At 48.2% G+C, this 22,616-nt stretch overlaps 1 protein-coding gene across 3 annotated transcripts in view; it reads left to right on the forward strand.

The window, feature by feature from the left end:
* The first annotated feature begins 3,024 nt into the window (after positions 1-3,024).
* The window catches only part of TCERG1 (transcription elongation regulator 1), a 33,361-nt gene continuing 13,769 nt past the window's right edge, over positions 3,025-22,616 (forward strand). Inside the window, exons 1-12 of one of the 3 annotated variants that reach the window (XM_074155957.1) lie at positions 3,025-3,113; positions 4,199-4,424; positions 7,656-7,808; positions 8,014-8,257; positions 10,906-11,148; positions 14,888-14,950; positions 16,270-16,470; positions 17,758-17,873; positions 18,998-19,086; positions 20,044-20,204; positions 20,940-21,027; positions 22,112-22,247. In XM_074155957.1, coding sequence (XP_074012058.1) covers positions 3,025-3,113; positions 4,199-4,424; positions 7,656-7,808; positions 8,014-8,257; positions 10,906-11,148; positions 14,888-14,950; positions 16,270-16,470; positions 17,758-17,873; positions 18,998-19,086; positions 20,044-20,204; positions 20,940-21,027; positions 22,112-22,247 — 1,809 coding nt within the window. The remainder of the gene's footprint in view (positions 3,114-4,198; positions 4,425-7,655; positions 7,809-8,013; positions 8,258-10,905; positions 11,149-14,887; positions 14,951-16,269; positions 16,471-17,757; positions 17,874-18,997; positions 19,087-20,043; positions 20,205-20,939; positions 21,028-22,111; positions 22,248-22,616) is intronic. The other 2 variants (XM_074155958.1, XM_074155959.1) reach the window with 2 other exon arrangements.

A 22,616-nucleotide genomic window follows, 5' to 3' on the forward strand; every position in this document is an offset into this window, starting at 1 on the left:
AGCAGCTGCAGCAGCTCTGCACCATTTCCTGGCAGGATTGAGCCCGTGGCTTCCAAGGCTGGGGAGGGATGTATGAGAGGAGCAGGGAATCCAGGCTGCTGTGGACTGTTCTGGAAAGCTGTCTGGGTACCCAGCTTGCCTAAAGGACATTCCATTGGCTCCATCACATCAGCAGATCCAGGACCAATGCAGTCTTAGTTTTGGGGTTCCCCTGGAGGGATCTGTCCCCGAGCAAGCGACATCAGAAGAACTTCTTTGCTGTGAGGGTGGTGAGAGCCTGGCCCAGGTTGCCCAGAGAAGCTGTGGCTGCCCCATCCCTGGAGGGGTTCAAGGCCGGGCTGGAGGGGGCTTGGAGCAACCTGCTCTGGTGGGAGGTGTCCCTGCCCAGGGCAGGGGGTGGCACTGGGGGGGATTTAAGGTCCATCCCACCCAAACCATCCTGTGACCCTGTGATTCCATGATGCTGCAGTACAGTGAGTACAATAAATCACACTGTTTCCAAAAGCCACATCCTGCCGATCCGGTACCTGCCATCACATTTGTCAAAACGACTCGTGTTCTGCAGCTCACAATTAATTGCTCCTGAAAGAGCCACAGTCCGAGAACCTCTGGCTGAAGCGTTTAGAGGAAATAAAGCTGAGCAGTAGGGGGGGGCGCGTGGCAGCAGCGGGGGGCTCCCAGCTCTCCCTGAACGCGGGAAAGGGCCTCGCAGCTGCTCCTGCCTGCCAGCCTGCGATTAATAAATTATTGAGACAATCCTGAAACAGGCAGATGAAAAGGGGGATGAAAGGTGCCGGTGGGAGACAGACAGCCCCACTGTTCGGGATCGCAGCCATCGCGTCCAAAACTCATTCTGATCTCCTGCTGCCAGAAAGTGCTGGCAGGGGGGGACACAGGGTGGGAGCTCGGTCCCCTGTCCCCTCACAGAGTGGAGCCTGGCTCCTTGCGCCCATGGGTGTGATCCATCCCCAGTCCATTCCCGCAGCTCCTCGGAGGGACCAGGGTGCCGGGCAGGACCCCCAGACCCCCCACCCAGGTTCGGGGCCAGGAGGGGCTGGGGCGGAGCGGGGCACACAGCCACCGGGGAGCCCCCACCACCCCCCAGCTGTCAAAGCCCTCACAGCAGCAGCGACTTTAAGCAGAACACATGAATAAAGAAACCGAGCAGCAAAATCAAAGTACGTAAGAGTCTCTTTGGCACAGCACCATCAAAAGGTCCCTTAGTAATTCTGATTACTTTTATTAAGAAAAGACAGCTCTTTTTTTGTTTTGTTTTGTGGTTTTTTTTTGGACAGAAGGAGAGGAACGGGGAAAGTGGGATCCCAAAACCAAAGCCGTCAGAGATGGAAAGACGTGATGGCTCGGTGCAGCTCCCGGCGTCTCCCCGCAGCGGGAGGGGTGGCCGTGTCCCCCGGCACAGGGAGCGCAGGCCGTCAGGGGAAGATCTCCTTCCCGCTTCTCCTGGGTCGTGTTCTCCTCTTGAAACGTGCGATTCGGCTGCCGGAGGCTTTCCAACAGAATGCTTCACATCTCATCAAGTCTCGGGGGTACGGGCCGTGCCACAGCCCAGCTCCCAGTCTCTTGCCCAGGAGTCTGGAGTTCTCCTCCCGAGGGGTCGGGGCTGGGAGGGTTTCACAGGAGCCACCGTCCCCCCACCCCTGCTGGGTGTTCCCGTCCCGGGCCAGGAACGACAGGGGACTGGCTGCCTGGGCCGGGAGCACCTTTCCTCCGCTGACTGCGCCGGCTCAGGGACGGTACCGGGACATAACGAGCCCTCAGCTCGTTACCCGCCTGCCGGGCCCCCACGCACTCCCCAGGGCCACGTCTCAGGGGCTGCTGCCTCCCCTGGTCCCCCCTGGGGCTCCCCATCTCCCCCGTGGGGCTCCCCGCCTCCCCGGTGTCTCCCCCTCCCCAGGTCCCGCGGGGGACACGGCCACCACCCACGCCGCCGCCTCCCGGGGGCAGCTACTGCCGCCGCTGCCACCGGGGTAAATCGAAGCAGAGAAATGAGCTCCCTCCGCCCAGACCGGGCCTTACTGCTCCCACTCATCCTCCCGGAGCTCCGGCGGTGCAGCCGCCCCGGGGCTTCCGCCGGTGGCGGTGCCAGTGAGGGGCTGGGGGCTGCGGGGGGCGGCGGCAGCGCCCCGTTACCGGCGGGAGCTAAGGGGGCCCGAGGACCCTCCCCCGCCGGGGCAGCCCCGCAGGCCCTGCTGCCGTCCGTGTTGCCGGGGGAGGGCAGGCGGCCGGCCGCCTCCCGGGACCCCCAGCCCGCCCCGCACCCCCGATCCACCCGCGACCGCCGGAACCGCAGGACCCTCCCCCCGCCATGCCCCCTCGGACCCCCCGATCCTCCCGAGACCCTCGGTCTCCCCCTCTCCCCCGGACCCTACCGTGGCCCCCGTGCCCCCCCGACGCCCCGTCCCCCCCGGGACCCGCCCGCCGCCGGACAGCGTCCCCCAGCGGCCGCGGGGCGCCGGGGCAGGGCCCGCGCAGCTCCCCCATTGGCCAGCGCCTCCCCCGCCGTGCGCGCTCATTGGCTGCTGCCCCGTAACTTTGTTTCCTGGGCAGTTGCCCCGCCCTTATGCCCCGCCATTGGCTTCTGCTCGAACCCCGCCCCCGGTGACGTTGGGGGGCGGGAAGCTTCTGATTTGGCTTTTCTGGTTGGGAGCGCGCGGCAGCCTGCGGGATCTGATTGGTGCAGGGCGTTCGGCCCGTTGATTGGACGTGGCTCCCGTCCCTTTCTTTCCCTACGGCTTGTTCCGTTTTACGTGAGGTCAGTTCCGGTCCTCTCCCCGGGTCACGCCTCACGTGACTCGCGCCGCAAGCGGCGCGGGACGCCCGCGCGCGGCCAATCCCGGCGCACCTGGCTTCCCCCATTCAAAGTCGGCGGGCGCCGCGGCCAATCGCAGGGCGAGCCCGCCTCCGCGCGCGCTGACGGGCGGGGGGAGCGGCCAATGGGGCGCGGCGGGGCCTGCCCGGGGCGGCAGCGGTAGCGGCGGGGCTCGGCGGCGCTGCGAGGCGGCGATGGCGGAGCGGGGCGGCGGCGGCGGCGGCGCGGGGGCCGGCGGCGGCGAAGGGGAGGCGGCGGCGGAGCGGTACGGCGGCGAGCTCAGGTACCGGCGCGGCGGCGGGGGCGGGGCTCTCGTGGGGGCCGCGGCCCGGCCTTCCCTTCCCGCCGCGGCCTCCTCGCCGCGGGCCCGGCCCGCGCGCGGCGGGGGAGCGGGCCCGGGCCGGGGCTGGGGCCAGGGCGCGGCCGGCGGGGCGGGGCGGGCCGAGGAGGGCGGCCCGGCGGGAACGGCTCTCGCCGCCTCCATTTTCTGTCCTCGCGTGCGGCCGGCGCTGGGCCGGGCCCCGCCGACAGAGCCGGGCCGCCTCTCCGCTCCCGGGCGCGGAGCTGGGCCGCCCGCGAGCCCGGCGGGTCTCTCTTGGCAGCCGCGCCGGCAGCGCCGGCCCTGGGCGCCGCTGGCGGCCCCGGTGATCGGAGCAGGGGCTGCCCCGCGTGCGGGCGCCGAGCCGCGGGAGTCTTGCCGTTCACCTTCTCATAACCTTTGTTTTTTTCAATTTTGAGTCATCATGCCAACATTGGTATTGCACTGGCACTAAATGGTGGGCAAAATTGTTTTCCTGAGAGCAGCAGAAGAGCGTTTGTTGGTTCCAAAGGTGAACGTTTTTTTTTCTATATATCCGTGTACAGAGCTCCCCCAGTAGAGGGTTGGGGGGCACAGCGGGTCCGGCGCGATGCGCAGGGTTCAGACCCTGCCGTGGGTCACAAACGCGAAGGATGTAGGTGCTCCTGACGGGTACTCCTGCCGCAGAATAAGTAAAACCCTTGGCATGATTGACTGCCGTTGCTCGAGAAGCCTGGGGTGTCCATGCAGTCAGGAATCGGAGCTGCAGGTCGCGTTGAAGGAGCTTTGGCAGATCTGGGTGTGGGTCTGCGATGCCTGTCCACCCTCATCCCCGCTGCGGGTTACCCATTTCTGCCAAACCACCACAATTCCCACAAGTAAAAATTAATGATTGAGGACTAAGGAGTCGTGAAGGGGAAGAAACTATTGAAGTAGTTGCACGCTTAACATTTTTTCCACACCCTTTTGGTTTTTACTAGGGTTTTTCCCTGTGTATTGTAAGACTTGATTTTCCTACAGCCAAGCAGCAAACGAAAATGAACTTTGTTTCCCTCTGGCCTTGTCCACAGAATGGCCCAGCAGCAAGCACTCAGGTTCCGTGGCCCGGCTCCCCCACCGAACGCGGTCATGCGGGGCCCACCGCCTCTCATGCGGCCACCACCACCCTTCGGCATGATGCGAGGTCCTCCTCCGCCACCTCGCCCCCCTTTCGGACGACCTCCATTTGATCCAAACATGCCTCCGATGCCACCTCCAGGAGGGATTCCTCCTCCGATGGGGCCTCCGCATTTACAGGTAAAGAACGGGAGATTCTCTTGTTTTTTTGAGTTGGGATTTAGGAATTTTTCTTGTTTGTTTTCCCATGTGGATAAAAAAAATAGCAGGGCATGACAAAAGCGTAAGGCTCATGCGTGGTATTGTGAACCTAATGCATCCTGTGGTATGTAAACGCAACTTCTGTTTAGCTCCTTGAGGCGACTCTAAATGAATCAATTACGGGGTCAGGATACACTCACCAGCGGAGTCTTTACTGAAGCCTGACTGTGTTGGTGCCCCGTGGCCGTGCAGAGTGCAGCATTCGGCTGTGCTGGGGTTTCGGAAGGCCTCAGAGCAGGCATGTGAGGCACACACCAGCCTTCGGGAGTTGTCTCAGCTCTGCCTGTATCTGCTCAGCGAGGCCACGATGGACACACGACTGACAGGGAGGGCGCAGCTGAATTCCGTGGGGGTTCCAGCAGGAGACACGCCTGCTGTCACTGCCGTAGTTTGTTATTACTGATCCCCATGGGACTGGGCAGGTGGGCAGGTAGCAATTCTGAGAAGTGGGTGTGTAATCAGCGAGGAGGTGTTGTTTTGTTTCGGCGCTGAGTTCAGGAGGGTGCATCCTGTGTAATGCACCAGAAGCTGTCAACACCCGGACAAACGAAAACGTAACATTTGGAAAAACGATTAAGAGAGTCCCAGTATTTGACTGGAGCAGCCACAGGTGGCCCTGGTGCTGACATAAGTTTACTCTTGGCAGAGAGAGAATGCTCTTCATCTTATGTTTATTGTTGTTGTGTTTTGTTTTTCAAAAAGCTTACAGCATTCCTATAGCACCTGCGGGGATAGTGTGAGCCTGTTGGGCTCCAGTAAGGTAGATTTCTGTCTGTGTTTCATGGTGATGGATGTTCATGTTCTTTCGCCTACTTTTCAGAGACTCTGACAGTTTGATATGTACAGTGCCTTTGGGAATAAGAAATGTGTTGTTTTAACAGTGTTGTAGGAGTACGGTGCTATTAGGGCAGTGTAATTACTCTGTGGGACTGCGGGTGGGCCTGTAAGGAGGTGAATAGTACTCTGTGGTTTATAAATAATGGTTTAAATCCACTAATTAGAATAGAATAGTGAAAACCTTAGTGCTGTGAAATTTATTTTAAAATGTAGGGATGTGGGCACAATGGAAGGAGAACATGCTGGCATTGGTTATTCCGTGGGATTTTAGGCCCTGCTTTGCATACGTCCTCTGGCAGCGGGGCTGTGGGAGCTGTTTCCCCCTGACCCTTAGGCGGGTTGGGCACTCTCACGCTGCAGGGAGCTTGGGGGGAACGGGAGGGGGTGGGATGGGAAGAAGGAAAGAAGCACCGAGCACAGGAACAAGGACTTAAGCTGGACTTCATCTGAAATAAAGTGAAATGACAGTTTGCTGTTAGTTTGTGTGCTGTCGTCACCCCGAGCACAAGAGTTCCGGAAGAAAGCAGCGTGTGTTTTCCGAAGCAGTTTTCCCTCCGTGTTCTCAAACGTGAAGCGTGTTGTTAGAGCTGGTGCTGCTCGGGGAGGTGCGCAGGAGCTGATCATTCCCTTGAAACCTTCTCCTCTGGACCAAGTCCCGGGCAATTGAAGACTGAATCAGCACATTTGAGGGGTGTAAAGTCACCTCATGGAATGTCATCTTTTCCTTCCGTTCAGTCCCAGGGGCCTCGTTCTAAGGGTTGTTTTCATACTCAGCTCAGGTTTATTTAGGACTAGTTCCACCTACTGCACATTTGTTCTGGTGCTTTATGATCCCCTTTTGGTGTTAATATTCACATGCCCGGGCACAAGCTTGGAAGCTCTGAAGCAATGAAGAGTGTCGGAGCGTGCGGTGGGACTTGGACGGAGGGGAGGGAACAGGACCCTGCTGCCTTCATGCCCTTTCAAGAATGAGACAGAGTGAACAGAAGCCCCAAGCCTGGCTGCTGCTCTCCTTCATTTGTGGCATTTATCCTGAGTGTGCCTCAGCTCTCAGCTGATACATCACAGCTCTTTTATCACGCCATGCAGTGAGCGTGTCTTCTCCAGCTCCTTCCCATAACGGGAGTCCATGCACCAGGCGTGTCTAGATTGTCCGTGCCCTGGCAGCGCCGTGCTCTGCTTTGCACCAAATGTTTGGTTTTTAGCTCCTCACCCCACTACTGGTGCAGGGGGGATGCGATGTTGAAAGGTTCTGTGGTAGAAACAGAGGAGAGGGTATGTGTGGAGTGGAGCTGAAGGGCGTTCTGGACCCTGGCATCCCACCCTCGCTCCCAGGACAGCCCTCCAACACTCTAACCCCCCCAATTTTTTTTTTTATTTTTTTTTTCTGGAAAGCAGCAACAGCAGGCAAAAAGTGAGCTCTGCTGGGTTCTTCTTACAGATTGTAGAGCGGTAAGGAGAAAGATCATCTCGTGGCCAGGTGGAGGAGCTGTGGAGAAGAAACAGGAAGGAAAGAAAGGCTACAGTTAACCTTAATGGCTTTTTTTGTTGTTGTTTCTGACACTGGATTTCCCGCACACATCCTGCTTTCGAGCCCGGCTGCCTGCATCTCTCCTCTCGCTCTTGGGTTGTGAGTGCGGAGCTGGAAGGGTTTCACCAAGAGCTCTCTTGGCGTTGCTTTTGTGAAGAGGAAATCTTTGCACAACAAGTTCAGTAGAACTGGGTGATGGAGATAATGAGGTCAGCTGTAGGTGTATGCAGAATAATTTAAAGAACCTGGTGGATTTTGTAGGGAAGTATTCGCTATAGATGTTATGCACAGGAAATTTCAGAACAGTCCAAATAAACAGGTAGAATAAAAGACATTAGTGTACCTGGAGTTAGAAAGCAGGCAGTAAATTGGATGCTCGTAACCTTTTTGTAATATTTCTTCCCTGGGGAGGTCGTTGTGTAACTGTTCAGGGGTGTATCTTATTTGCAGCTGGGGGTGTCTGAGTGGCAGTTATTCAGGAACAGTTATTGCATTGGGATATTTTTGCCTTTTCAGGAGAGGAGTTTTCTCTAACCTGACTTCTTGTCGTGCCACTTGTTTTCTGGTGCTTTGCGTTCCTGTGAGCGTCTCGGCAGTGACTGGCTGACTGTAGCCACTCTGGCCTGTGCTGGGAGTGCTGGGCTGTTAACGAAGCTCTCGGGATGGGTAGAGTTAACCCTGCTGTAGTTGTACTGTCTGGTGTTCTAATAAGGGAAAACTCTGCTTGAAATTGTAATATTATTATTATTATCATCATTGTTATTGTTATTATATGCCTTTAGAGACCACCATTTATGCCTCCTCCCATGGGAAGCATGCCACCACCTCCTGGTATGATGTTCCCTCCAGGAATGCCACCTGTCACTGCCCCCGGAACACCAGCCATGCCCCCAGCTGAGGAGATATGGGTAGAAAACAAAACTCCAGATGGCAAGGTAAGCTGGTTACCAGAAACAGCGCAGTAATGGGTGTTTGCTGCTGTTGTGAGCATGTTGTCGTACGCAGGCTGGCACGGTGGTACAATCCTATGCTCTTGTCTATCCTCTTCTTAATTATTTTTAAAGCAGGAGAAGCTGGAGCGTTTATAAGTGCCCCTCCTCCAGATAAGTGGTGTTTGACAGTGACATTCTGAAATTGTAGGTCTATTTCTACAACGCGCGTACGCGTGAGTCGGCATGGACCAAGCCGGACGGGGTGAAGGTTATCCAGCAGTCGGAGCTGACGCCGATGCTGGCGGCGCAGGCCCAGGCACAGGCAGTCGGTGCCTCCACCCCCACCACCAGCAGCCCTGCGTCTGCAGCCTCCCCATCCACCTCCTCCAGCACTCAGTCCTCCACCACCTCCACCACAACCACAGCCACCTCGGGCTCACAGACCATCTCCAGTGAGTACCACAGCTTTCTTCCAGCTCTGCCCTGGCGGGGAGGTGCTCTGGGGAGTTACTGCAGCAAACACCTGGTATCCAGGAGGAAGTTGTTTAAATGTAGAGTGGAGTATGGGTTTAAAGTACAGTATTTAGTCCAGAAGAACCTTGCATGCAAACCTTCCCCCCGCTCTAAACGAGCTACTTCAGGAGAGTCACACTTGGTCGATGCACAGCCCTCGTTCTTTAGGTCTTTGTGTATTTTTCTTCTGCTGTTATCACATCCTCTCAAAGCTATTACACATCTATTTCCTTTTGACTATAGATAAAGCTAAATTTGTTTTTAAAAGTGTCTCACAAGGAAAGTGAATCTGAGGTAGGAGTTATAGTTGTAGCCGTTTCCTCTTTGTTTCCAAAGTGGCATCTGTTGCTCCAAGAGCCTGGATCCGTGAGAGCTGCTCCTGGGCTGCCCGGAACTGTTGATCACAGACTAGAGCTGCTCCTGGTGTATTACTTCTATTAGCGTCATTGTTCTGACTAAGCCTCGTAAATTCCCATTTGCTGGAGTTGCACAAAAGAGGAGAAAGCAAGTCCTTAGAGCTGTTATTGTTCGAACAACAGTCTGAGGGTTCCTGCTGTCGCCATGGGCTGAGCCTTTGCTTCGAAGGGTTTGCCCCCAGAGGGAACTTCAAGAAAATAAATAGTGTGATTTATAGCATGCTTTGGCATATCCGTGCTAAGGAAGTGCCTCTGGTGCATCTGTAGAGAGATGTAACTTCTGTGCTATTTGCACGCGAGTGTGTCGCCAGGAGACGGGGAGTGAGGCCATCCAGCACGAGGGAAGGAAGGCTTGTGCAGGAGCAGCTGGGTTCCTGGCACTGTCCTCGAGCAGGGGAGCGCAGCGTTTCTGCTGATCAGGAATCCTCTTGTTGGACAGTCTCGATGGCCGTCGCTGCGCTGGCAGGGACACGCACACTGAGTCAGGCCGAAGAGGCTGCGGAAGAGGAGCCGTTGCTGAGCGGTTCTAACCCCAGCTGTAGGGTGCAGGGACATCCCCTGCAATTACCGCGTCTTTGTCCTGTAGCAGGTGAGACAAGCCAAGCTGAACTCGCCATTTAACCCAGACCTGAGAGATCTGTCTGTGGAAGGGAGTCAAATTTGGGTAACCCTCAAATTATGCTTTCAGTTAACACTGGAGGGAGGACAGATCATTGGAGTAGCAAATAATTTGTATTGCTCAAAGCATTTTAGGGCTTCTGTTTCATTTGAGAGGTAACAGTGCTGCTGCTTTGAAGTCTGGTCTACTCTAAGCGTTTTGCTGAGTAACAGGAATCGGTAGGAGGTGAACGTTAGCTCCTGGCCTGACGCCAGGCTTTCCAGAACTGATCCTGCTCTTGGAATGAATAGCGCTTTATGCACCTTCTCTGACACAACATTTCCTAATACCCAGCGCCGAGAGTCCGTCCCACTTTTGCCTGTTCTACCTGCTAAACTTTGTCTTTGCTTTCAAGAACTGTTACTGTTGGTGTCTCTGCCTAGGTGATAAAATTTTATCATTTGAAATACTTTTATAACTCTCAGGCTTGGCCTGTAAAAAAAACCGTGGACTTCTGGCTGAGCTTCATTCTTGTTTGGTACTGATTTGACTGAGGCTTTAAACAGATGGCATACTGACTGTCTGCTCTGTTTCCCTAAATGTTAGGCAGCACTGGGAACTTTCACCCGTTCTGAAACACTTTACAACAGTTAACAATCAAAAATCTTTATTTAAATATGCTAATACTGGTATGCTATTGGGAATGCTGCTGGTAGTCATTAAATACTGAAGATGCACAGTATGCCCATATAGAATATGGTCATAAATTGGTGTGGGTTTTTTTGTTTTGTTTGTTTTTTTGTTTTAGTTTGGGTTTTTTTGTTTGGTTTTTCTTTTTAATTATCTCATTTTTGCAGCAGTTTATCCTCCCCTCCACCAAATGGTACAGTGTAAATGTGCAAGGCTGGTCGATGAGTTTAATCAGTTTCTGTTTGCCAGCACTTTGATGTGCAGCACTGTTGGTTCTCAGTTAAGTGCTGGTCTCAGTCCTGCCACAAGGATTCTGGAGATGAATGCTAGGAGAGTATTTTCCCACTGGGAGGCACTGAAGACCGAGACAGTTCTTGCAACTTCTAAACAAAAGTACTTCCCTCTTCCTTGCTTATTTATACATTTTTTAATGACATTTTTGCATTCTTGGGTGCCAGCTTAATAATCATAGTTTTAGCCAGATGGTTGTCATGCCCACACTGCTGCTGTGAAAAGCAGAACCTGTCTTCATTTAACATAACAACAACCTTTTTCCATTTGAAACTCTCTGTACATTCCCTTTCTGTTTTCCTGACCAGGGATACAGAGGCTGTATTTGCCCTCTGGTACACCCTTGCCACTGCTGTAGAGACTTGTCAGGTGTAAAGAATGGGACAAAATAAATTCTGAAATTGACTTTCTTTGTGAATATTTAACCTTACAGAGAAGGCAATGTTTTTTTGGTCCGAGAGTGTCTTCCTGCTGGTTATATCTAAGCGTATCTGCTTTTGTGATGTCTGTTGGGAAACAGAGAGCCAGTATGTTTGCAGCAAATATATCGTAGTGTCTAAGATACAAGGTGTTCTTTGTGTTCTTTTATCAGCACCTACCACACAAGACCAGACCCCGAGTTCGGGTGTTTCAGTTGCCACCCCATCAGTCAGTGTCTCAACCTCTGCTCCTTCTGCTCCGCCTGTGCAGCCTGTGCCCCAGGCAGTCCCACAGACATTGCCTCCTGCCGTTCCTCACGCAGTGCCTCAGCCAACTGCGGCAATTCCTGCTTTTCCGCCAGTAATGGTACCTCCATTCCGTGTCCCCCTTCCCGGCATGCCTATTCCACTTCCAGGTAAATTGGCGAACTGTAACTGTCTTGTCTGCTACATGTCCATGTTGTCGATTTGTTTGCACTCATGTGTCCACTGTGTACAGAACTTGCCTGAATCCTCTCCACTCAGAGTATTTTTGAAAGAATTCAGGGTTAGCAGACAGACTTTTTAATTGACAAAGAACTCGAAATTTTTTTGACTTCTAGTTCTTTGATAAACATACCAGAAACAGCTGCATTTAAACACGTAAACCTTTTTCTTTTAGATGATAGGAAAATATAAGAATTGCACTAAACACTTCTTAATCTCACGGCACATGGCTATCTTGTCATCCTATTTAAAAAAAAAAGTGAGCTTCTGGACAGACTACTGTAACACTATATTTTACTAATTGCAATATTGCTATGATTTTTTCTACTTGCTCGATTTAGACCTCAAGCCTTGTGCATAAATATTGATTAGGACATTGATTATAGCTGAAAGAAATTAAAAGAAAATAATATATGTATAAGCAGGAAAAACTACCATTGGGATGCATTACCCCTGAATGATGATGGGTGTTTCCAGCTCTCTTGGTTGAGGTTTAAAGTGAGGACCACACTGAAGGCATTCGAGCTGCTGGGGTATTATTCAGAGGCTTTAGGTGTAAAGACCATTGAGAAGAGATCTTAGGTGGCAGCCCGCTGGTTCCTGGGTAAATCGTATTTTCTTAAGTTTTATAAAATAGGTAGATACTTAAGGAAGTAATTTGAGGCTGGGGAGTGTTGGACTGGAGTGCTGTTTGCTGCAGAGGTTCTCTGAGAGGTCGCTAAGGCCACTGGTTGCTGACTTGCCTGGTTGCAGTTTGGTGGACGTGGTTGGGCTCCTCCCCTAGTCCCAAGGGTTCACGTGTTCCCAGTGTGCGGTGGCACTAAATACCTACCCAGAGCTGGTGGGTTTCTGCTGCAGAGGAAGGTGTGAGGGTGCAGTTGTGTCGGGTACGAGTTAGTTTCTGATTAAGGATTACAAAGCAGCAGCTCTGAGCAGCTTCCTCACAGTTTGCAACACTTTGTACAGGCTGAGTGAGGTGGCTTCTTTCCTGCTGTCCTTTTAACGCTCAACCCAGGACATGTGAAGGGAGGCCTTTGCTTGCCATCAAACTGGTTGGGTGGAAAGTAATCCTTTATAATGCTTCTTTGATAAAGGACGTCGGCATCAAAGTAGTTAAAATGGCTGTTAGTTGTGCTGACGAAGAGAGGACCAACTTTTAGTTGCCGCTGCTTGTAGGGTAGTCTTGGGCGAAGCTACTGTAATCTGTAACTTGCTTGAAAAGGAAATCACGGTGTAGTGCTTGCTCATTGTTTTTAGACAGGAAAAAATACTATTCTGAACATGATATTCAAGGCTGAATGAAAAATGGATAAAGGACAGAGGGAGAGTTTTGATGTTGTGTATTTGTGAGGTTTGGAAGAACAATAAAAAGGGTTCAGCCCTAAAGCTTGTCAGCTGAACATCCTCAGCTGCAATTTCTGCCCTTGCCAGCAAGGGATCAACATAGAGCGAAGGGTCCTTGTGTACCCTTGGGGCATACAATCACCTGCTCAAGTGTGAGCTGCCAGGCGAGATGTGGGTGGTCAAAGCAGCAGAGAAGTGCCAGTGAAAGTGGGTACGCTGGGTGTGCTTGGGCTGGGTTTTTCGTAAGCTCTCGGTCAGTGTATGAGTAGCGCAATGCAATGCAGAAGGAAGGACAGAGCAAGAACGTTGATTTTTCTCCTTCTTAAACTTGTTTGTGAGAACAATTTTTTTCAGAACTTTCCTAGTAGCAAGTCTTAGATCTGGCCTCTTCTGTTCTCCCTGTGATGAGCCTTTGGGGTGAACCCCTAGACGTAGGAAGGACACCGAGCAGTGATGCGTGTGCTGCCCCTAACGAGTCTGGTTTGTCATTCTGCCAGATTACAGAATAAAATCAGTGTACTTCTTTCAGCTAATTCTGGCCTGAGTTGGTTGTAGTGGTTTATAAATGCTGTAAAAGAACAGGAAGCCTTTAAAATACTCTACGATAACAAGAAAGTAAAGAGAAGTCAGGATGACTTCTGGCAGTAGAAGGTGGAGTCTCAAAGGCTGAGGAGTTTCCCTGTAGGTGTTGGGGGGCTTTCAGCGCTGGGCACGGTGCAGCCCGACTGCTTTCGGGGGACAGGGCAGTGCCGCTGTGATTTAGAGTTAACCTCTGTATTAAGATGTAATGGTGGAAGAATTGATTACTGATATCTCGTAATTCAGATCTTAAAAAGTAAGTCTGCTTTCTCTTAATTCATACGTTAAAAGTCAGTTGTATGTTTGAGAATGAACTTGGCAGAGGACTCAGCCTGGGTATTTGCTACGTCTTATCTGCGCTGCAGTATCTCTGATTTCAGTCGTCCCGCAGATGGCATTATTTATACTGACCCAGTTTTAAGACATGCTGTAACTTCCTTAACAAAACGAATTTTCAGATTCATTGTCAAGTACGTAACATGACCCTCCCCCCCCAAATTTAGACAAACACTTCATTCAGTGCTGTTCGAGTCAATGTTCTTGTGTCTCAATTCATACTTTTTTTTTATAAAGCTAGTTCTGGATCCTTTCATTGAAATTATTATTAAAGAACATTACAATTCTGTCTTCTCACAAATATTTTTTTAAATAAATTGGCAGTATTTTTGTATGCTTTCCATACTAGATCTCTAATGAAAAAAAATAGAGATTATTTGATTATAAACACAGGGGTTTAATTTCACTTTGCACTGGAGGATTTCCAGCTCAGGTGATGGAACTGAAACCAGTTAAGGGGAAGTTTCTGAGCGTCCAGACTGGACTGACAGAGAGAGAAGTTCTAGTTTCCTTCTGTACCTTAAAATGAAGATTTTTGAAATGTGTTCCCTTGCCCCTGTCTAATACTGAATTTTGTGTCTAATTGAAGGGGATTAGACGCTTCCCTCTTTGCAGCCAGCTTGTCTCTTAACGATCTGGAGAGCGGAACAGTGCATGGTGCTGCCTTTGTGAGGCTGTTACACTGCTTTTACAGCGTTTCTCAACACGTGACATTCTAGATAATGAAAAATAAAGAAAACGTTTGCTGCCACTGACCTGGTGCAGCTTTGTGTACCTCTGCTTGCAGCTTCCTTGCTTTTATTTCCTTTCCCCACCTCCTTCCACCTCCAGCCTTTCCCTAGTGCCCCAGTAACCCCAGCTTTCCCTGGGGGTGGAACTGGGCTCTCACCCCCCCACTCCTGGCTAGTCTGGCCAGTTCAGGTCTGGCCTCAGCCCTTCCCACTGCTCCCTGGGCCCAGCAGCACTCAAAATTGCCAAGAGCACTTGTCTCGCGCTCTGCTGCTCCCCTGGGGGACGTGGCCCGGCGGGGGCTGTCACTGGGAACCAGCACCACCAGTAGGGTGTTTTCCCATGCTCCTGCCCGTGAGGAGAGCCGAGTCCCCCTTCGGTGAACTTAAACCCCTGAGTCTCACTGAAATACCTTTTTTTCTTTTTAAGGACGTCCCAATAATTTGCTAATCAGCTGGTTTAATGTAGGGAGAAACTGTTGCTGCAGCTTAAAGTTAGTTTTATTTTTGATCGGGCATAAAATGTTGGAGCAAAAAACCAATTCCCATTTTCTTGCCGGAGGCTTTCCCTTGCCCAGCTGGAAATGGCACCCAATTGGCTCAGGGCACCCGTGGCCAGACTCCCAGTGGTAGCCGACGTGCCATGGCAGCTTTCCAACGTGCTTGCTTGTCCCTTTTGCAGGTGTAGCAATGATGCAAATAGTCAGCTGCCCGTATGTAAAGACAGTCGCTACCACCAAGACCGGTAATTTTCAAACCCATCCTAGTTCGTTTTGTCTGTAAGTTGGCATGGTAGTGAATGTTGGTGTTATCTTTTATTTATTTATTTGCTTCCCCAAATGAATGAATATCTCTGCTTTCTTTTCAAAACCAGTATAAATGCAAATCTCATATTTAGCCAGGAAATAACTTTCCCAAATAACTGTTAGTGTTAGCTTATTTTATACCAAAACTCCAGTAGAGTTTTCTGTAACCATTGAGTTGTGTAATAACTGTGACTCTCTTCATGCCCATACCTCTTAGTTACTAGTTCCGTGTGCGTGGAATTTTGTTTTTCCTACTTCCACATGTATAGTGACATGACTGTGCTGGCATGTTGGTGTGTGTGTGTATGTGTGTCCTAGTATAAATTTTCATTTTTCAAATTGTGCATTTAAGAAAAGTCACTTACTGAGAACACTTTATGGCAATGTATAATGTGTGCTTTTCCATTAGTTAAAAAGATAGAAGTTTTCATATAACATTAAAGGCTCAAAATTATGATCTTGTAGTTCTAGTCCTATCCAATTAGTTTTGCTAGAACTTGTATTTCAAAATATATTCAGTATATTCAATATATCCATTTTGTTGGGATGAGTAGAGCAGTAATAGGATACATTCTGGCTTTCTTATCTTTGGGAATTTCCTTGCCATTTTGCTTTAGGATGTGAATAAAATGTTTTTTTCTAATCGGTCTGCAGTACTAAACAAAATCGTCCACAAGCTGAAATCAGTTAATTATCATTAGTTTTTATCCAAGGCTCAGAATTAATGTTAACTTTTTTTAAGTCAGGATTTAAGATTTATCAGAGTTCTGCTCTGTATTATTATATGGCTCAAATTCAAGCCACTGTTGTCTTTTTTTTTTTTCAAGAGCAATAGCAATATCTCTTAAAATGACAGCATAATTAAACAGTGGAATATCTTTTTTAAAAAAATAATTATTTGCTATAGAGATCCAATAAAGATTTTTTAATAAATAGAGCACTTTTGAAGTATTAAAGCAAATGTCTGAAAACTAACAAGCTTTGTGCTGTGCAGAATTACACATTAATTAAAATGAGAAGTTCTCTAGTTTGCCTGGTGACGTGGGCACTGTGATCTGGCTGTAAAACACAGGAAGGAAATCCAGGAACAAGGCATTGCTTTCCAGTTTAATTTGAAAACAGTCTTTGTATTTAGTTATCTGGGTTGGTTATTTGTAAATCAAGTCAGTGAAGTGCTAGGGTTTGGTTCTTGGGTGGCTCATTGTCACTTACTGTTTTCTCTCCTCTTCTTTTTTTCTCTCCCTTTCCCCTTGTCCAGGCGTGCTGCCGGGCATGGCCCCCCCCATCGTGCCCATGATCCACCCCCAGGTGGCCATCGCGGCCTCCCCCGCCACCTTGGCCGGAGCAGCCGCCGTCTCCGAGTGGACCGAGTACAAAACAGCCGACGGGAAGACTTACTATTATAACAACAGGACTTTGGAGTCAACGTGGGAAAAACCCCAAGAGCTCAAAGAAAAAGGTACTTCCTTTTTTTTTTTTAAAATGCAGCTGTGTATGAGGCAACATTGCTGAGGCCATGAATGGTTGTGTTTGAAAACGCAAACGAGAATATTTCTAATCCCTTATCTCCCTTAAGAATATTTTGAAATCCTGATTGTAAGTATCCATTTGAGTTGAAAAGCTATAGTTTCTTTGTTTCCCACTGTATTGTGAGAGTACTTGGCTCTAGAGTCGCTTCCAAGTCCCTGACATGTGGGTAGCCGCGCGTTTCCACTTCTCCAGAAAGTAAGGACTTTACCTACGCGGGTGTTTGAGAAGATCCCGATTGCAGAAAGATGGAAACTGAGGGGAAATTCAGTTACCCTAAAGACTGTAAACCAGGAAAGAACGAAGATCGTTGAAATGCTAAACATCGGATCTTCAAAAACTAAGTGTATAAACAGATGTGGAATATGAGGAAAAAATAAATGACCTCCCCCTGTCCACATCCTCAGTCAGGTTCTGGTCGGATTCTGTGACTTCTGGTTATTTGAACCCCCATTATATCCGTGGGTGTTGGTATATTGGAGGGGAATTGTTCTTTTATTATAAATAAGAAAGAAGGGGCAAAAATCCCGTGGCTTTTATTCAGTTTATAAAGTCTTCAAGGAAAAAAAAATCCAGTTGGACCCAAACAGTTCTTCCTTTTACTGTCGGATTTTTCAGTCACAAGAAATCTGTTTAGACAAATCAGAACACTTACACAGTTACCTAATTTAATACCCATCTTTCTAATAATTCAGGTTTAAATAATAGGTCTTTTTACTGTGGTGAAAACATTTAAGATGGCAAATATTTACTCAGTTTTGCTGAGTAAAGATTATACATTTTATAATCATTTTTGAGTGGGTGCAGGGCAATCCTCAGATGATTCTGTGGACATTTTCTCTGACTTTTATTTTTTTATCAATAGCATTTCAAATCCAAAAGTTGTCTTCAGTATTGCACGGCTGGTTGCACATGTTGGTTGATATTTTTATTGGTGTTTCAGCTATTTCTGTTGGCAGACTTTAGTTAGGTTTTTAATACAATAGGCTGCCTTAAAGTGTTTAATTCTCTGGTCCCGAGTAGATCTTGGTACAGGAGATAATCACATCTTTATAAGCAGACATTGTAAAGCCCAAGAAGGACAGAAAATGGTGAAAACACATTAAAGATAATTTTTGTTTTGCTGTTGTACTTGGAATACCATACTGATAAGAACCAATTTGTTGTGGTTCTATAATGGTTTCTTAATAGTACTAAGGAAAGTTCTGTCTTTATTTAGAAAAAATGGAAGAGAAGATCAAAGAGCCAATTAAAGAACCTTCGGAGGAGCCTTTACCCATGGAGACAGAAGAAGAGGAGCCAAAAGAAGAACCTATAAAAGAACTTATAAAGGAGGTAAAAGCCCTTGCAACCAAATACTGGGTGTCACATTTTGAGTCCTGTCTCCCAGTTGGGGCTGCTGTTGGCCAGGACTGGTGGGAGCCGGGCTTGGTAACGCCAGTTCTGAAATTCTGGGGGGATTTTCAAAGCCTGCCTCTTTGGACTCAGAGCTCTTTTTTTTTTTTTTTTTTTTTTTTTTTTTTTACATAAGGAGAAAAGGACATTTAAAAGAAAAATACAGAGTATGTGAGTTAAGAAATTAGTAAGAACATGGAAAAAAGTTAGCTAATTGTATAGACATGATGATCTCTCACTGATTTTAAGGTGTTCAGAAAAATGAAACTTGTCCTGAATGTTTGAAATCCTTGAATCAATAGCTTTTCCTCTGTTTCTTTACTTCTTTATTTTGAACAGTTTTGAAGCAAAGCTGACGTGTTCTCCATGTGCTATAACTGATAAGTTTAGCCTGTTAGGAACATGTGTCCTAGGAAATGTCAGTCGTGTTTACACTGCAGTAAACAAGATGATCTTTTTTCTTGTAAGGCATTTTATCGTGCTGAGAAAGCAGAGTTTTTGGAGATGCTAAGGTGTTTGAATACAAATTAAAGCTTTTATACTGATTTCTGTGAACTTTGGTGTAGCTTAGCAGGCGAAAGCACAGAGTTCAGTTGTTGGTTTTTATTACCACTCTGCCCTGTTTACTTCTGAGGTAGTTCTGATTTGGTTATTGATGCTACAAAGGTTATTGCAGATTTTTGACTGTGTCATACTCCATGTCTCGTTTTCAAGGAGTTCAATTTGAAAAATGAATCAAAATTTCTTTGTGAGAAACTACACCGTTGCCCCTGTATTCAGGCCTTGATTTGAGGATTCATGTGGATCTAGGAACACATTTAAATAAGGTTTCATTGAAGTCAAAAGTTAAGTAAACGCTTAGAGGTTTTCCGAGTTGAGACTTTTGAATAGCATTTATTTTGAAATTCCAAGGTTTCTGCTTTAAGCAGGGATGAAGTGCAGTTGAGCAGTTTGGGAGCATTGTTTCAAAATACATCTGCTTGTTTACAACAAGTTAGTTACTTCATAATAAATAATTAGCTCTCTTTTATTGCCTGAATCCTGTACCTTGCTTTTCCCTTGAGGAGCCGAAAGAGGAAGAGCTGACTGAGGAGGAGAAAGCAGCCCAGAAGGCCAAGCCGGTTGCCACCACCCCAATCCCAGGCACCCCGTGGTAGGTAGCGCTTTGTCCTGCAGCTGCTGCCGCGGGGTTGACCCCGGGGAGGCTGCGGGGGTTAGAACAAGCCTGTTGCTGGTGTGCTGCTGTCTCAACTGACTGTGGATTCCCTCAGCCGACGCTGCTCACGCTGTGCTGTACCGTGGTGGACGGTGGTGGGTGGGCAGCCTTTCCGCCACGCGGACCCCAGTCCCATGAGCTGTGTCACCAGTATAGATTTCACATCCCACTGATCCCTCCTGAGCTGGTATGAAGTACTGGCTAAAAAAAGATAATCTTGGGCTTCTTTGGCTCTTGTGCCTTGGGAATGAATTGGCTGCTGGCCAAAGCAGGTTGTTTTTTTTTTTTTTGTTTTTTGCTTGGCGTGGATAGTCATCGGGTGCCTGTGTGTGTAACGTCCCGCTGGGGTTACTCGTGCTGTGGTGTATGTACATCATCCCTGTGTGTTTGGGTCACCTAGGGAAAAACCTTACCCATGGGAAAGGGATATTGTTTTAATTTTTGAAACAGCCATCGATGCTCTTTTATTAACGTTTGATATTTAGAACTGTCTCCCTTCAAATTTTCTCTGCGGTTCTTTCACCCCACCATCTATAAAATTCTGGCAAGACCATTGCTTTTTCTCCTGTTTTGCGGGACATGAAAGAGATGAGGTACATTTTATCCCAGAATCTGATGCAGCTGTCTAAAACGTTTTTCTAGAGAAGAGCTGAGTATACTGCAGCTCCTGATAAAAAGCAATTTTAAAATTAAAAATTTCAAATCTGCTGGCAGAGAAAAGCAATAGTTGAGTGTCCCAGTTGGACAGTAGGGGTGTCCGGTGGTTGTGCAGTGTGTCACCTGTGTCTGTCTGTGACTGTGGCCCTGGCGTCATTCCCTGGGCATGGTAACGGGTATAGAGGATGAATGAGGACAAGGATAATCCAAGATTTCCCATCTGTCTCTCACTTCCAGGTGTGTGGTGTGGACAGGTGACGAGCGTGTGTTCTTCTACAACCCCACTACCCGCCTGTCCATGTGGGACCGACCAGACGACCTCATTGGAAGGGCTGACGTGGACAAAATTATTCAAGAACCTCCTCACAAAAAAGGAATGGAAGAAGGAAAAAAACTTAGTAAGAGGAAACTTTCTTAAGAGATCTGAATATAATTTATCATTTATTTTCTTTTGATTTCCAAAGCTAGTAATGTTTAAATAAGTGAGAGAAACATAAGGACATGTTGAAAAACATATATATCTTTGGAACTTAAGAAGGCTGGTAGAAATACAGATTTACAAAGTCTTTGGGAAAAATCAGTCTGTTGAAGAAAGTAGATACCAAGAAGGTTATTTTTTTTTTTCAAAATGCCAACAGGCTGAAAAAATACCCACAGTTTTTAGTGACTAAAAAAAGGGACTGTCTTTGTTTTATAAGAGGAATTTGGGGGCCAGGAAAGATTAGTTATAATGTAGGAATGGGCTCTCGCATAAGAGGATTTAACATAGAGAACATCAAGGGGAACACAGTTTGCCAGCAGCTGCCCAGAGCGGAGCGCGTTCAGGTGGCTGCTGGGGTGAGGGCTGGTTCTGGATGGTTCTGGCAAATGCTGCAGGGAGGACGCTCGGTGGTCGGAGCAGAGCACAGTGCAAGTAAGGAAATGGGGAGATCCACATGTGCTCCATTAGGCTGCTTCGCCTGAGGTTTTCTCCCTGGAAATAAGAGGTCAGTGTTTGTCATTTTAGATCCAAAGTTGGTCACGAGTCCGTAGTCCTGCCATCAAATGCCAATAGTGTTATTCTGAAAGCAACTGAAAACCATGTGTCTTCCACTATCCTGGTTTTCATTAGAAAGTTGTCATAAACCCTAAAGTATTATTGAATTCTCTTACAGTCAGAGAAGAGCATGAATCTACAGAGGAAGCAAATGAGGATGAGCCTATTAAAATTAAAAAGCGCAAGTAAGTTTGCTTTTTCAATATTAAATGGTCTGTGTAGATGAAATAACCATTCTTTCTTCTGAGCAGTGTCTATCCTGGTGTATTCAGCAGAGCAGAACAGTCGTGGATAGGAATGGTGAACACAATCAGCAGCTTTCTGCTATTTAACAGCTCCAGTATTTGCTGTTTCTCTGAGATGTCTGTAACTCATGTCTAGAGGAAATAGCATCTCCTGTGGAAATCAGGGGAATAAATGGTACAAGTTGGTGAATCCAAGGGATATTTTGAGTGCACTTTATCTTAAATAGTTTGCTTCTGTTGCTCGTTTATCTGGCTTGTTTGTTTCTGTACACTAGATTTTGTTGCCAAAAAATCCAGCCATCTTGATTTTCATCTTTTTCATCAATCTTCAATTACTAGAAAATAATTTCTCTTTTTTCACTCTATTTAGAAAGGTTTAACCTTTTTGTTTTGGTCTTTTGGTCTGCTTTGCCTTTGGAAGTTTGCCTTCACTCTGAATTACTTACATGCACTGTTTTAAAAGTAGTTTTACCATTTTATTTGTGTACTCTTAGGGATGATCATAAAGCTGTTAGCAATGAGGGCTTTGAGTTTGTTTGGGACAACGCGCATTTCCTCTTAGAAAACATAAATCAGGAAACGGCACACTGTTGCAGAAACGCTTTGGTGGATGGGTGAATGTGTCCCTCGTGTCACAGCACGTTCTGCGGCAGTGATTGCAGGGAGTTCTCAGTCTGAGCTAACTCCCGTAGCCGTAGTCTTTTCACAGGGCCTCGTGCTCTTGCGCAGGAGGTGAGAGAATTAGTGCAGTTAATGTACAGTCTGTTCCCCGTCTGGTGGGACCATTGCCCACAGCCAGAGCCTGTGAACTTGCTGGAGCCATTGTTGGCACCGAGGCTGCTGAGGATACCGTGGTCCCTGGAAGCATTCCTGTCGCAGGCTCCACGAATGGCTGTCGTGGTCTGTAAGCCTGTGCCTCCGGAGCCGTCGGGTGCGTCCGTTCTGCCCTGGTGCAGTTCAGTTCCCGGCCGACGGGGCTGAGCTGTGACTGCTCGAGTTATACCCTTTGTTTAATTTTTTTCAGGAAAGATGATAACAAAGATATTGATTCGGAGAAGGAGGCTGCTATGGAAGCTGAAATTAAAGCCGCTCGGGAGAGAGCCATTGTCCCGCTGGAGGCTCGGATGAAGCAGTTCAAGGACATGCTTCTGGAAAGAGGGGTCAGAAACCAGTGTGTGTGTGGGGAGAAGGGGAGAGAGGGAGAGGGGATTGAGGTGGAGTCTCAGTCCTTCGGGAATTCAGAACCTGCAGTGCTTTGTGGAAGGAAAACCATCTCATCCTTGCTCTGACTAATGGATGCATTTGGTACAAGACTCCACATTTCAAAGAATGTTACAATTATGGCAGAATTTTCATTTCTAAGTAACTGAAATTAAAGAGTGTCAAGACATTTTTTTTTAACTTTTTTCCAAGTTAAGTAATTTCCTAATTGAGAACTGCTGTTGAAAATTAAATGGAACACACAAACTGGACACATCCTTAATGATTTTGGAAGTGTTCCTGCATGAGGAAAGCAGTAATTCCCACTG

Source organism: Numenius arquata, chromosome 11, assembly GCF_964106895.1.
Source record: "Numenius arquata chromosome 11, bNumArq3.hap1.1, whole genome shotgun sequence".
Lineage (NCBI taxonomy): Eukaryota > Metazoa > Chordata > Aves > Charadriiformes > Scolopacidae > Numenius > Numenius arquata.